The sequence below is a fragment of the Patagioenas fasciata genome, chromosome 13 (genome assembly GCF_037038585.1).
Source record: "Patagioenas fasciata isolate bPatFas1 chromosome 13, bPatFas1.hap1, whole genome shotgun sequence".
Lineage (NCBI taxonomy): Eukaryota > Metazoa > Chordata > Aves > Columbiformes > Columbidae > Patagioenas > Patagioenas fasciata.
The window spans coordinates 14,933,478-14,946,955 of NC_092532.1; the positions used below are offsets into that span (position 1 = coordinate 14,933,478).

The 13,478-nt window shown below is 50.5% G+C and overlaps 1 protein-coding gene across 3 annotated transcripts in view; it reads right to left on the reverse strand.

Annotated features, from left to right (window-relative positions):
* The window catches only part of HYDIN (HYDIN axonemal central pair apparatus protein), a 144,614-nt gene that overhangs the window by 24,227 nt on the left and 106,909 nt on the right, over positions 1-13,478 (reverse strand). Inside the window, exons 37-52 of one of the 3 annotated variants that reach the window (XM_071814217.1) lie at positions 13,146-13,337; positions 12,153-12,323; positions 11,364-11,537; positions 9,993-10,201; positions 9,141-9,242; positions 8,681-8,864; positions 8,073-8,214; positions 6,681-6,846; positions 5,308-5,940; positions 4,484-4,696; positions 3,737-3,942; positions 3,374-3,556; positions 3,039-3,158; positions 1,416-1,575; positions 1,141-1,313; positions 476-674 (exon numbers count right to left, since the gene is read on the reverse strand). In XM_071814217.1, coding sequence (XP_071670318.1) covers positions 476-674; positions 1,141-1,313; positions 1,416-1,575; positions 3,039-3,158; positions 3,374-3,556; positions 3,737-3,942; positions 4,484-4,696; positions 5,308-5,940; positions 6,681-6,846; positions 8,073-8,214; positions 8,681-8,864; positions 9,141-9,242; positions 9,993-10,201; positions 11,364-11,537; positions 12,153-12,323; positions 13,146-13,337 — 3,227 coding nt within the window. Of the gene's footprint in view, positions 1-475; positions 675-1,140; positions 1,314-1,415; positions 1,576-3,038; positions 3,159-3,373; positions 3,557-3,736; positions 3,943-4,483; positions 4,697-5,307; positions 5,941-6,680; positions 6,847-8,072; positions 8,215-8,680; positions 8,865-9,140; positions 9,294-9,992; positions 10,202-11,363; positions 11,538-12,152; positions 12,324-13,145; positions 13,338-13,478 lie in introns of all 3 variants that reach the window. The other 2 variants (XM_065848077.2, XM_071814219.1) reach the window with 2 other exon arrangements.

Here is a 13,478-nt window from a genome sequence, read left to right on the forward strand (position 1 = left end):
AGCCCCAGAAAGATTCCAGGATGGGTGCAGGGAACATGCTAAATTCCAGACAATCAAACAACAGTGTTCAGCCATGCTCAGAGGCAAGCTGGGTGTCGTATAGGCTCAGGATGCCATGTCTGGTTATCTGGGGTGTCATAGATGCTCTGGGATGCACCAAGTGTTCTGGTGAACCCAGAACAGCAGAAGTTGAGGTGGTGGCACCCTTGTGTCCATCAGGTGCATCTCTCCCTGACTCCACAGCACACTTGCCCCATGATGCTCAGCTACCAGGGCATCCTGCTAGTCAGTTTCCAAAACATGATCCTTCAGTGAGAGTCCCTTGCTGCTAAGGGCTGCTCCCCGCAGCAATGCAGACAGAAAGGAATCACATGAAGGTTTATCCTTTTCCCCCTTCAAGCACAATTTCCATACCTAAGAGCACCGGGCTGATCGCTCTGCCCTGCTCTGCCAGGGTGGGCACAGACCCCCTCACCTCTAGTCGGATCATCTTCTTAATGTTGACAGCCTTCGTGGCCTTCAAATAGAGGTGCACGACAAACTCTGTGCGAGGACTGACAATTCCCACATCTTGTGACACAGAGAAGTCCTCCCCAACGTATTCCAGTCCACTGAGCCGCCAGGCCATGGGCAGCGGGGTACGGTTTTGCAGGACCAGGGTCCTGCTCTCCCTCCTGCAGAGACAGGAAGATGCTCAGTACCAGCTGTCTGATGGTCATGCCAGTCTTGCAACTGAATGCAACGTGGAGCAGCCCTGTCCATGTGTCTGAAACACAGTTAAATTATTTGCTTTCTCACAAGTCTTGGAGGTGAGGTTCTGGGGGTGATCTGGGTGTTAAAAGTGCAGCCAATAGAAGCAAGACAAGGAGAAGCAACTGGACTGCTCTCTGAACGAGCAGACAAGGTACCAATGCATCAGGCTGCCCATCGCACAGCATTGCTGGGGGGCTACAGAGCTTGAAGCTGTCATAGGATCCCCAAGCCAGCAAGGAACAGTGAGCAAGATACTGGGAATGCTGGGAGAAAGAGAGACATGAGCCCAGTCTCTGATCTGAGCGGGCACCAGGCCAGCAAGAGCAGCTGAAAGGCAGCTAGCTGTTAGCTCTTGGCCCTGCAGAGCAGCAGCAAGGGGTGACTGACCTGTGCAGGAGCAGCTTGTTGAAATGCACCTGTTTGGGGCTGACCCCCAGCTCCACCTTCACCCCCTGGCAGCACAGGGGGAAGATCACTGGCTCAGGGTTCTCCTTAATGCAGCAGACAAGGCTGTCTTCCAGGAGTCCAGCTGAAGTGGGGTACGCCCAAATGGTCAGCTCCTAGCCCCGTCCCCACAAAAAGAAATACAGAAGAGCATTCAGTGAGGAGGAACAGCTCCTGGGAGCTTCCACCAGTGCCCCCCCCACCTGCCCAACTCGTACCTGCTTCTCCTTAGGTTTGAGTGTCATGCTGGGAGGGTCTAAAAGGAACGTGTCTGCTTTGAGATCGCGCTCAAAGGAGAAACGCACCTCCGCTTCCAAGGGGGTAACGTTGAGGATGGTTAACGTCTCATAGTTGTTGTGAAATTGTGGTGCCTTGTACCTGTCCACAAAAGAGGAAAAGGCTGCAGAGGAGACAGTTGCCACTGTCACACACCGAGGACAGCGCCGTGTCCCAGCAGCAGGAGGTGGCACTGGGAGACCACGGTCTAATGAGCAGGTTAAGAAAAAGGATCACTTTTGGGGGCACATTACATGGTGTGTTCAGCCTTATGGTACTTTGATATCTGCCCCTGTACTCAGTGCCTCTAAACCTGAAGCATGACAATGCTCAGGCCACTTAAAGAGCATTTTACAAAACATAAATTCAAAGGCGCCTGGAAAAATAAAAGTACTCCAGGCAGACGGGTTCTTCCCCCTTCTTTGTTGGTTTTCCTTCCCTGCAGGGTATAAAGAAATGCTTTTGAGAAGAGGTTTTAAATATAGTTTAGCTTATCTCTTCCAAAAAAATCATGAGACTGCCTCGTATTTCATGGTTTAGCTCAAAGCCTGAAGGAAGGAAATAGAAAGTATTAATTCCCATGAGGAGTGTTAAATTTAACAAATGTCCCTTCTTTAACTCCAAATTCTGTTCCATATCTTAGAGAGTTAAAAAAGCAAACAGAAACCTGAGACTACTCATCAGCCTAAAGATCCTCTTTTGTTTTTTAAACTGTTTTAATTTCCTGGGGTCGTCAAAATACCACCAGCTCTCCAGAGCTCCCAGGAATACAAGAATTTATTTTCTAATATTAAAAAAAAAAGACATGTTAAAAATAGAAATAGGCCAACAGCTACAATGACAACTTTTTTAGGCAGACTGTATCCAACAGTAAGGATCAGGAAAACGTAATTCCTGTTTTAACTCCCCTGCGGGTTCCCCCCACGTGCCCCCCACATATTGGCAGGGAAAATCATAAAGTCTCGCTAATATTACAACAGATTAATGAATGGTTTACAAAACCACCAATAGAATAACTGCTCATTCAGTCTACCTGTAGAGCTCAAAGCACTTAAAAAAAAAAAAGCACCATAAAGTTCATTTCATAGGTGGTGAAGCTGAGATGTGCAAGGGGGACACAGGTTGCCCCAAGTCACCTTCAGGCTGGAAGAAGCATGTGGCTGTGGCCACCAAGGCACCCACCAGGTAGGAATCACAGAATGGTTGGAGTTAGAAGGAACCTCTGGAGATCATCTAGTCCAAGCCACCTGCTAAAACAGGTTCACCAGAGCAGACTGCACAGGAGTGCATCCAGGTAGGTTTAGAATGTCTCCAGAGAAGAAGATCAACAGCTCCACCTGTCCCCAGCATCCCTAAGATTCATGTGGCTTTTATCTCCTCAAGTTCACACATCTGTGGCCCCTTCAGCCTCATGTATCTCCCAGGTCTCTGCCCTGAATTGTGCCACTGGGACAGCACATTCCCAAGCATGTCCATGAAAGCACAAGGCTGTGGAGATCCCACCCCAGCATCTCACTCCAAGCAGGCAGCACATCAGGCTGTTCACTCAGTGCGGGAGCACGTACCAGTCTCTTGACTTGCCACACAGCAGAGGTCCAAAGTGGAATACACCTGTATCCATGACATACTGCTTGAAGATGGTGTCATCATCTGCCTTGCTCTTCCTGCAGTGAGGGAACACCAACCTGGGTGGAGAAAACAGGGAATGAGGAGCTGTGAGATGCTCTAAGTTGAAAACCTAGTCATAAAAGAATGACCCTTCTTGTTGGCTGAGGTACCAGCACTGGTTCCCAGTTCCAAGCACAGGAGGAGCTGCTGGGTGGCTCAGACAGCACACTCTGCCCAAGCCACAAGGTCACTGTGGTGTGAGAGGCAGCCCTGGCTCTGAGTTCAGCCATACCGTGGGTCCTTGCTGATGGTGGGGTACAGGCAGGTGCCCCTGCAGTGCAGCTGGTACAGTCGTTTTGTCCCCAGGATCTCAAAATGCAGTGTCTGGTCAAACTGGCCCTGCACCGTGGAGCTGAAGTGGACCCTCAGTTCCACCTCGCCACCAGCAGGCACTATCCATCGGCACCTGCTCAGCCTGGTAATTAAAGAGGAGGCATCAGACATTGCTAACAAGCAGATGAGACAAGTAAAAGTGTTGTGGATTTGCCATCCCATGGAGGCACTGGCAGAAGGTCACTGAAGAGCTGGGGATCATGGACCTCATTTGACAACATGGCCATGGAGCAGAGGGGTCACCTCCCCCCTCACAGCTCACCTGACGAGCCTCCTTGGGGATGGGATGGCATCCACACCACTTTGGTGCACCCTGGCAGGACTTGTGGATGTTGCTGAGCCTGACCCCTGGCGACGTCTCTTGCGGCCCAAGCTTCGCTTTCGCTTCTCCTTCCCAGCCTCCTGGCTGCCGGTCACCTTTTCCTTCCTCAACCGACTCCTGGTTGGGGTGACCTGCTGCTCTGAGGTCTTCACAGCAAAGGGGAGAGAGAAAAGGGAGAGAAAGGTGAGACCTGCCCTGAGACATCCCCATCCCAGAAAGTAAGCTGTGGGTCGTTAATGAACAGGTGAGAGAATAAGTAATATTGAGCATCTACTGCTTTCACATCTGCCCAGAGGCTTGGTGCTCCTAATCAGACTGTGTTTTGCCTGCAATATCTCTCCTGGTCCAGAACCCTCAATGTATAGCAATAGTGCTTCTTGTTCATTATTCTGAATACTGTTTCAATGTTATATTGCTTCTCCCCGTGCTCTCATCCATCCCCACCTTCTGTCAGCAGAGAAATGAAGTTGAACCACAACAGTTTAGAAGTTGAGGATTTTAGGTGACTTTTTTTTCTCGTCCTACAGAACTACCCTATGTCTCAAGCAGAGCTGTCTCTTCTGTGCAGACAGAAGTGGTGTTTACAGGTATGCAGCCCTGTCACACCTTCACAGCCCTTCCAGAGTGACCCTCATCCATTTCGCTTGCCCCCCACAACCCCACCCAGCCTGGCTCCTGCCCTGGCACCTTCATTGTGGGCACAATGGGGACATCCTGGAGACTTTCAGTGTCAGTCTTTTCTTCTTCTGCAGCGGCAACTTCTGGCACAACAAAGATGAAGTGTTTGAGGGCTTCTCCTGATGCTGTGGCCAACCGTGTCTCCGGGTAACGGATCACAGAGTAAAAAGCGGTCGGGGGAATGGGAGGTCCTGAGGGACCCAGCCCCAGGTCATCCAGGATCTAAAGCATAAGAGAAAACCCTGTTTATACTCCCGACACCTTCATCCACACACTTCCTTAAAGGCACAAAGCTTTTGGCAATGTTTTGATTCTGTGCAGTGGCATTTTTTTGTTCGTTGTTGTTTTGGTTTGGTTTTGTTGTTGTTTTTTATTTGGGGTGTTTTTTTGGTTGGTTGGGGTTTTGGTTTGTTTTTTGGTGTTTGTGGTTTTTTGTTTGTTAATTCATATGGAATACAGTGTGGTTTTATGCCTAGTGGGGTGGGCAGGCTCCAGAGCAGGGCCAGGACCTACAAGTGGGACCTAGAGAGAAACCTCTCCTCTGAGTGCCTCAGCTGAAGAAAACAATAACCACGAGCTGCCCTGCGACCATTTTTAATGATTTCCAGACTAGGAAACTCCTGGAACAGGTAGGATGCTTAACCAGAAAGTACTCCCTCTTTACACCCATTTGAGGGATGCTGAGAATCTCCCCAGTCACCTGTCTGCTGTGGAGCCATTGTGGAACATCATCAGTGGCCTGGACACTCTGTGCCATTGTCACCTGTCAGGACACAATGCACCAGGGCCCAACACCATAGCAGGCTCAGCATCTGAGCCTTGCAGGACTTTACCTGCTCTGCTGTGGGCAGCTTGCCACTCTCCAGGATCAACCTGGTCACATCTTCTGAGCCCAGCACCTGGATGTCCAAGCAGGGCACACCGATATCCTTGCCTCTGGACGACCCTTCTGCACCTTCCCCTTCCAGCTGAGAAACCTCTGAGTCCTCAAGAGCCTTCAGTTTTTCCAGTCGTTCCTTCTCCAGGCGCTCCTTCTCCAGCCTCTCTTGACGCTCCTTCTCTCTGTCCTTTCGGGTCCTGCGGCTGGATAAACGCTGGCGCTGGTCTTCTGCTTGTTGCCGCATCTCCTCATAGTTCAGAGGGAACAGAAGGATACCCTGAACCCTGTCCCAGAATGACAAAATATGCGTGACATTCTTCTGTGATGCCTCGTAGATCTTAAACCTCAGGGCCAAGTTCTTCTCACTTTCATTCAGGGTTGTGTTTTCCCCCTGTTCTGGGTCTGCAGGTTCCACAACCACCACCGGGCAGGAATCTGTTGGGGGAACCTTGTTCCGCTTCTTATCTTCCTTGTCACCTGCCACAGAGTCTGGGCGCTCCTTTACTGATCCCTTCTTGTCTACCCCCTCAGTGACATCAGACCGGTTGCTGGCAGACACGTTGGTGGTGCTGGGGGATATCACGTTCTGGGCAGGAGGAGCAGGAAAAAACAGTGAGCATTTCAAAGCACCAACTCAAATGCTGTAGGACAGCAATAAGCTTTACAATAGCACTCCAAGCCTCACCTGAGACCTGTGCTAGGTGGTCTACAAATCCCAGTTCAGAACGCAGCTAGTTCCCAGTGTAGCTCAACTGAAAGCAAACTCCCCAGTGCCAGACTAATGAGGAGTCCTGCAAACCAGCTAAGAAACAGAACAACTTCCCAACCCAAACAGGGAACTTGAGACACCCCCTTACTACTGTGCAATCCTCTGACCTTGTTTCTGGTGTGCTGAGCACCCTTGCAGCAGGCTGACTTTTTGAGAAGTCTGGTTGCTAATGGATACCTAAGGCTTGGTGCTATCTCCTGCCAGACACATAGGAAAAGACACCACATCCCAAATGGGTCAGTGGCTCAGAGGTGTATGTCACATGCAGAGTGGGGAGAAATGCTGGACTAAAACTCCCTAGGGCTTCACACTGAATGTATGGAGTTACATGAAGCCATGACTCAAAGGCAGCATGATCCAAAGAGCATGTCTGCTACAAACCCATGGGAAAACATCCCCAGTGAAGCAGCTGTTTCCCAGCACAGCCCCACGTGTTACTTATAGCCAGGTCCTTGTCCCCAGCACTGTGTGTGGCTGCTGGCTTCTCGGAGAATGGTACAGCCCAGCAGGAAGGTCCCCAAGGGCTTTTACTCAACTCTCTAAACACAACCACCCACCTGTCTGATTGCAGACAGGCTTTTCCTCCTCAAAGTATGATCTTTGTCTTTTCCAAGATCTTTCTTTCCCCGCTTAGACTTCTTCTTCAGCTCTTCTTCCTCCTTCAAGCGTTCTAGCTCCCGCTGGTGCTTTTCCTCAAGCTCTCGAGCCAGCCGCTCCATCTCCCTGCAGCAGCCAAACAGAAAACATGCCTGAGAGTCACCACCAGAAATCTGGGCTTGCTGCAATCCCAGCTGGTCCCACACCTCATTCCTTGACCCTGAGGCCAGGCAGAACCATTAGACCATCTCCATGGGCGTCCCTCAACCTGGGGATGCTGGGAACATCCAAGCTGCAGAAAGGTCGGAGGGAACCTCCAGGGCCAACCAAATCTAAGCCTTACTGTCATAAGGTCTAAATGGTGCAACTACTCTGGTAAGGTCCACCTGGACACCTCCAGTACATTGTCAAAGACTGATCCACCATTTCTTTGCACTGATGCCTGAAGGCCTCCCTTGATTTTTCAGTGTAAACCAGCTTGCAAATCACTAACATCCAGTTATCCCTGCACCAATACTTGGCTTTTCCAGCCCTCTTCCCTGGGCATAGTCTGCTCCTTCAAGAGAATAATCACATCGATCAGAAAGCAAAGGCTGCAGTAACTCCCCTCCTGCAAAACAGGCTCCAAACAATCAGGTTTCCTGCTGGAATCCAGCCCTGACTATGGGAAACTTGCACTGTCTGATCTGGAAATCACGGTTTAGATCAGTCCTAGCGATCTCTTCCCAATTAAACTACAGCTCGGGCTGAAAGAAGTGCTGAAATACAGGCTGCTTTAAGCAGGTTCCCCTCCCAGTTTCACACTTATCCTATGCATCCCCTGCTGTGGTGGATCAGAGCTTCTCCCAGGCTCACCTGCTGCTGCAGCTGAAGATGAGCCCAAAAGACATGAGCTTTTATGGTTGGTGTCACTCAGTGAGGAAAACCCTGGGAGATCAGCATTGTAAGGACTTCACCTGCAGCAGGGTTGGTAGCTACACCAAGCCAGTACAGCTGTGCCTCACACCAACCCACAAAACAACCCCTCTGGTTTAGTGAAGAAGGTGAGAATCAGCATAATTAACTTAGAGATACTTATAAGTGCAGTGGCAAAGCAAACCTGGAACCCAGCTCCCTGCAGAGAGCTTCTAAGCTGGAGGGTTCATCATTAAAATGGAGAGATGATGTCATCTCACTGGAAGAAGGTCCTTCCTCTGTTGGGAACCAAGGAATTGGAACTAGCCATCCCTGTGCCACTTGTCATGGTTTTGGCCTTTGCTTTGTAACTCCTCTGAGCTCAACCAAGGTGTCTGGAGCATGGAAACGCTTCAAAGACACTATCCTGGGGAGTAATCCATGGAAGGTTTACAGACCTCTTCCTCCTCTCACGCTGGGCTTGTCGTATACTGTTATTAAACTTAGTTTTCTGCTCCTCAGTGAGAGCATCATATTCATCCTCATCCATCTCCAAGAAACGTTCTTTCTCCCTCCTGGCAGCTTCTTCCTGCTCCCGCTCTTCAGTACAGACCAGAGGAGAAACCATTAGCGACTGCAAGGAGAGCTTGGTATTCAGGGTGAGCTGCAAGGACTCGTAACTGTCCCAACCCAGCCTATCATCCTGCCAGGAGATACTGAGGAGCTCATAACCCTGCTCCAAAACTCAGACAATCCCCCAAACTATTGCCCATCAGTGAGTTCCCATGTATCAGCATTGTGGACAGCTGGCTGGTGGTTAGTTATTGAGCCACAACAGGTTGCACTTGTGCCCAAGCTTTAACAATAGAGACTAAGGTAAGTCTTACTGCCTTAGCTCTGCTGTATTTTAAGCAACCATGAACTGAGTGCTGGCTACATCAAGGCAGAAGGACGAAGGATTAATAAAAACATTTCTTACAAGCTCTGTTGGTTACATAGATATCCACAGACAAGGTTGAGGGCTTGAGAGAGAAGATTTGAGAGGTATGGAGATGAAGAGTTTTACCTTCCTGCTCTTTTGCAGCTTTCTCCCTGGCTTTAAAAGAAGCATAATCCTGGAACAGGTTCACAAGATAGATATAAGGCCGATTTCTGACAGCTTTCAGCAGGCAGAGGAGAGAAGACTCCGTATTGCATGCAAAGAGGGTCTCCAGACCATCAAACACCACTCCCTGGTAGCAGTCACTCAACTGCAAATGAAGGGGAAAAGGAATAGAAAGTCAGCTATCGCACATGTTGGGCTCTCAGCTGGACAGTAAAGCCACATGTCAAAGGATACCAGCCATTGTTTTTCCATGTGCATCAGCTCAGAAAAGCTCTGAACTTTCCTTGTGCTCTGCAACTTACAGCATCTGCAGCTTCACCCCAGGACTTCCGCAACTGCAGATCTACATCCCCTCCTCTCCAAATTGTACTTTGCTGCCTCTCTGTAGCAGGAATATAGAATTTGCCCCCACCCCACCTACCTGCAGCCTTTCAGACAGGATGGTCACCAGCAAGTCCTCAGGCAGCACACAGCTCATCAAACCCGGCTCTCCCACCGTACTGCTGCTGACGCTCAGCCATTGCTGCGTAGGAACGCAGGGAAAGGAAGACACGGGATGAGAACTGCACAAGCCCTGTGATGTTGAACACCACAAGAAAAATCAAACACTTCAGAAACTCATGAACAATTCCAACTGCCACACTTGGAGCTGGGGTCTCTCACTAGCAGGTGACTAGAACAGGACTGCAGGCCAGCAGCTCCAGGGGACAACCCTGGGGGTCACATCCCTTGGACAGCACAGACCCAAGCTTGTAAGCTCCCGGTGCCACACTATGCAGCCACATTAGCCAGGACTGCACTTTGCCAACAAACCCAGTAGAGTTTTTCTGCTGGAGGACAGGATTTTGTTCCCACCCCACGCCATCCCCAACCTGCCCAGCTGGCTCCCTGCACGGCACAGTCCTGCACCAGCCTCTGGGGCACATGGAACCTCCACCATAAGCAGCCCCTTCACTTTTGCTAAGGCCTGTAGCAATAGGACAAGGGGTAATGGTTTTAAATGAAAAGGAGGAAGACCCAGACTAGTATAAGTTTTGTGATGAGGGTGGTGAAAGACTGGCCCAAGTTTCTCAGAGAGGTGGTGGATGCCCCATCCCTGGAGACGTCCCAGGCCAGGTTGAATGGGGCTCTGAGCAACCTGAGGTGGTGAAGATGTCCCTGCTCATGGCATGGGGGGCACTGCATGAGCTTTGAAGGTCCCTTCCAATCTGATCTATGATTCTCAAAGCAATAGAAAGGTCCCATGTGTAAACCAGTGCAGATGACACTTCACCTGGGAGCCTGTTCGATCCATTAGATGCTGTCTCTGTGATTGGGATGTATGGACACTTGTCCTCCTCTTTCCTCCTGTGATGCTGCCCTGGACTCGGGAACTGATGGACTTCAAGCTGAATTTGTCCACAGAGCTGGACCGGCTCACCCCTGGGCTCTGCTTGGCCTCAACACTGAGCTGCAGGCCGATGGAGACATCTGTGTTTTGACCTGCAGAGGGGAGACAGCTCAGCAGGGCTGGGGACAGCCCTGTGCTTTGGGGAGCAGGCAGGCACCTGCAACCCACTGGGGACAGCACTGTGCCCTGGCAGGGACACAGCCCATGCCCCTCAGCCTGCTGGGCACTAGCAGCACTGCCTTCCAGAAGCAGCTCCTTCTTTGCTTCTCTTATTAGCATGACAAAACACACCATCAGATGGGTTTTAAAACCAGAGTTTTTAATGCACTGCCCTGCATCCCTCCCAACAAATGGATGTGCAGGTGACAACATTTGCACAGCAGCTCCCCTGTGGATCAAGCCAAGGGTTTATCCTCCAGGACCATCATTTCCATACCTTGCACCCATTCTGGTTTCTCACATGGAGACTGCAACACACAGCCCTGCCCTGGCTGCATCATTCATCTCCACTGGAGCTAAATCCTCTGTGTGGGATAACCCTGTCTGTGACGCAGGCCCCTCTTTCTTCCATCAGCTCCCAACCTAACCAGGTTCAAAGCTGAGTAACAGAAAACCTCCCCCACCAGAGCCAAGGTCTGGCCTCACCTGGCAGAGTTCCAGGCATCAACTGCCCAGCAAAGTTTCCTAAAAGTCTCCAATTTCAGGTGGAGAACAGCACACCGCACATGAGCTGTGTGAACTGACAGCACATACAGGAAAATCTTCAGGGAAAAGAGCTCATCTGAAGCATGTCTCATCTGAAACTCCCCTGGGAGGTTATTCTTCCCTTCCTCTCATGTTTGTGAAGCCACCCTTAAAGTCACTTGTCTGCTGCTTAATGAGACACTTCAGAGGGCTTTCTCCTCATTAATGTGGGCAGCAGTTCTGCCTGATGGCCAAGAGGAGCAAGCTGGATTCAGCTTTGAAGAAATACTAAAAACTCTGAGAAAGATACAGGTGTGCTTCACTTCTACTAGAAAAAGTAACATGTGCCAAGAAGCTCAAGGGCAGTAAAAGTGCCCCTGTCTGAGTTCTTAAAATAGACATTGTTTTTAATAACCGGAGATGCTTTATGAAATCGCTTTGCATTTTTACACAGTGCACCCATCCTCTCTAAGACTCAAAGGCTGTCAAACTTCTTCTCTAGAGGAAGCAGAAGTGGATGGTCATGGTGGGTTTCTGAAATGTTGCTTTTGGTTCAGCATTTTTCCTTACCGGATTCCTCTGTCTCCTTACGACTCTGTTCGATGGCAGCCCTGATGCACAGCTCCCGGGCACGGAGCCCTGCTGAGCTGCTCTTGTCTGAGATGGCTTCTGTCACCACAGTGTCAATGGACAAGCAGGCAGCACCATAATATTTGGACAGAGCAACCGCTGCTGCCGTCTTTCCTTGAGGGAGAGAAATGCTGCTTGGTGACGCTTGCACATGAGGCATTTTCAGGGACAGGCTCTGGAAAACCCCCAAACAGGCTTTTGAAATTTTAAAGACAGTCACCATAAGGGAGGCAGCTTGAGCATGGTTAGAACACTGAACTCTTCAGCCAGGTGAATCATCTCCACCTCATGTTCAGCTGAGGACTTTATCCCTTGTGGTGACCTCAGCCCTGGGCCAGGATGTTGTTTGGAGCACTGTACCACCATCACCCAGACTGTTCGCCAGCCTGTGCTGGTCAGTGTTGTCTCAGGGAACGCCTGGACATGGTTTGGGGGTCAGTACCCCAGGGACTGCTCCCATAAGGCAACATGGACACTGAACAATGCAGTCCCACAAAGCAACAGGGACATGGCCACCCGGTTTTGGGGAACAAGAGCCCAGCTGTACAGATGCAAGATGAGCCACAACACTTGCACCAGCAGGGTGAGGGCCTGGGACTGTTTCATGTACCGGCAGGGCTATGGCTTATGTTGCTTCACTTTGTCTGGTCCACAAAGCACCACAGTCCACCAGGATGTGTCCCTCCTATTTCCTCCACTCCTTGCAGCCAAGGGCTGCAGTTCACCTACCTGTCAGGGGTGCCCCATGGACAATGACAACGATCCCTCTGCGGTTTCGGGCCGCACGCCCCTCTGCAGAGATGTCAATGCCGAGGTGGCGAGCAATGGCCCTACTGACAGGGCTGTCATCCAGTTCTCCCGCGGTTACTCTGCTGCTGACGCCACTTTGTCGACGCTCTCCTGAGCAGAGGCAGATAAAAGTCAGATTGCTGCCTACCTGTGATCCTGATCACCTTCCCCATCCCTTCAGGTCCTGGGAGAGGAGACACTGCTGAAACCAATGTCACATCCGAGGTCTCCCCATGCCCCTTGTTTAGCCTTGTGCAGATCAGCGTCTGCCATAAATGCTGGTGAAGGTGCCTGTTTAGAGTATAGTAAATGGGGTGGCAGAAAAAGAATGAGCATCTTGCAATACCTAAAAGGACTGGGCTCAGTCTCTTTCCATGTACTGTCAACATGGTTCTCGTGGGAGGTAGGTCCCAGGTCCTGCTGAGTAAGGGGGCACAGGCAGAGCCTGGTAGTTTAGACAGTCCCAAGGGAGAGGCTCCATGATCAAGCAATTATCCAAAAGCTGGATGCTTTAGAAATATTACACCAGGAGATGTGTCTAGGGTCTCAATTCACCATAACAGCATTTGGAAAGAGCTTCCAGCTCTACCCTTAGGAGGTCACCAAAAGCCACCTCAGCCTGCAGTGCTGGAGGACAGAGAACACGCTGCCCTGCTTAGGAAATGGAACAGCATCATCCCAACCCCAGCAGCTCTTGAGGGCAACGGTGTTCATCTGGCAAAGCAGGGGAAGACCTCCCTGGCCTCTCACTTGTCCCTGCCCCAGACTCCTCTCAGGATCCTATAGACTTCATACAGAAGAGCAGATCCAGGGCCTACAGGAGTGAAGATGGTACAAGGCTGCAGTGAAGTGATGGAGGTGACACTGAAGTCCTCCACCGAGGTCCTTTTGTCACAATGGACATAAAACAAGTGAAGAGCTTGGGGTTATTACCTGTCCCATGTCTCTTCTCAACATCCTCCTCCTCCTCTTCTACATATTCAGATTTAGAGTCCACCTTGACGGACTGGCTTTCATCAAAAATGGTGGAGGGAACAACTGAGCTATGGGATGAGATGGTGCGAACAAGCCCAAGAGGGAGCTTTCCTCCTTGATCTGGCAGAGACTGCACATCTTCAGAGTTTGCTGAGGAACAAGTACACAGGGAAGGAAGAAGACAGTGAACATGGCCAGGCAACCTGCTCTTTGCCATTCACCACTTTACATGGCCACATGCAAAAGATTAAATGTTTCCCAAGGAGGGAGACTCCCAAGGCATTGAGAAGC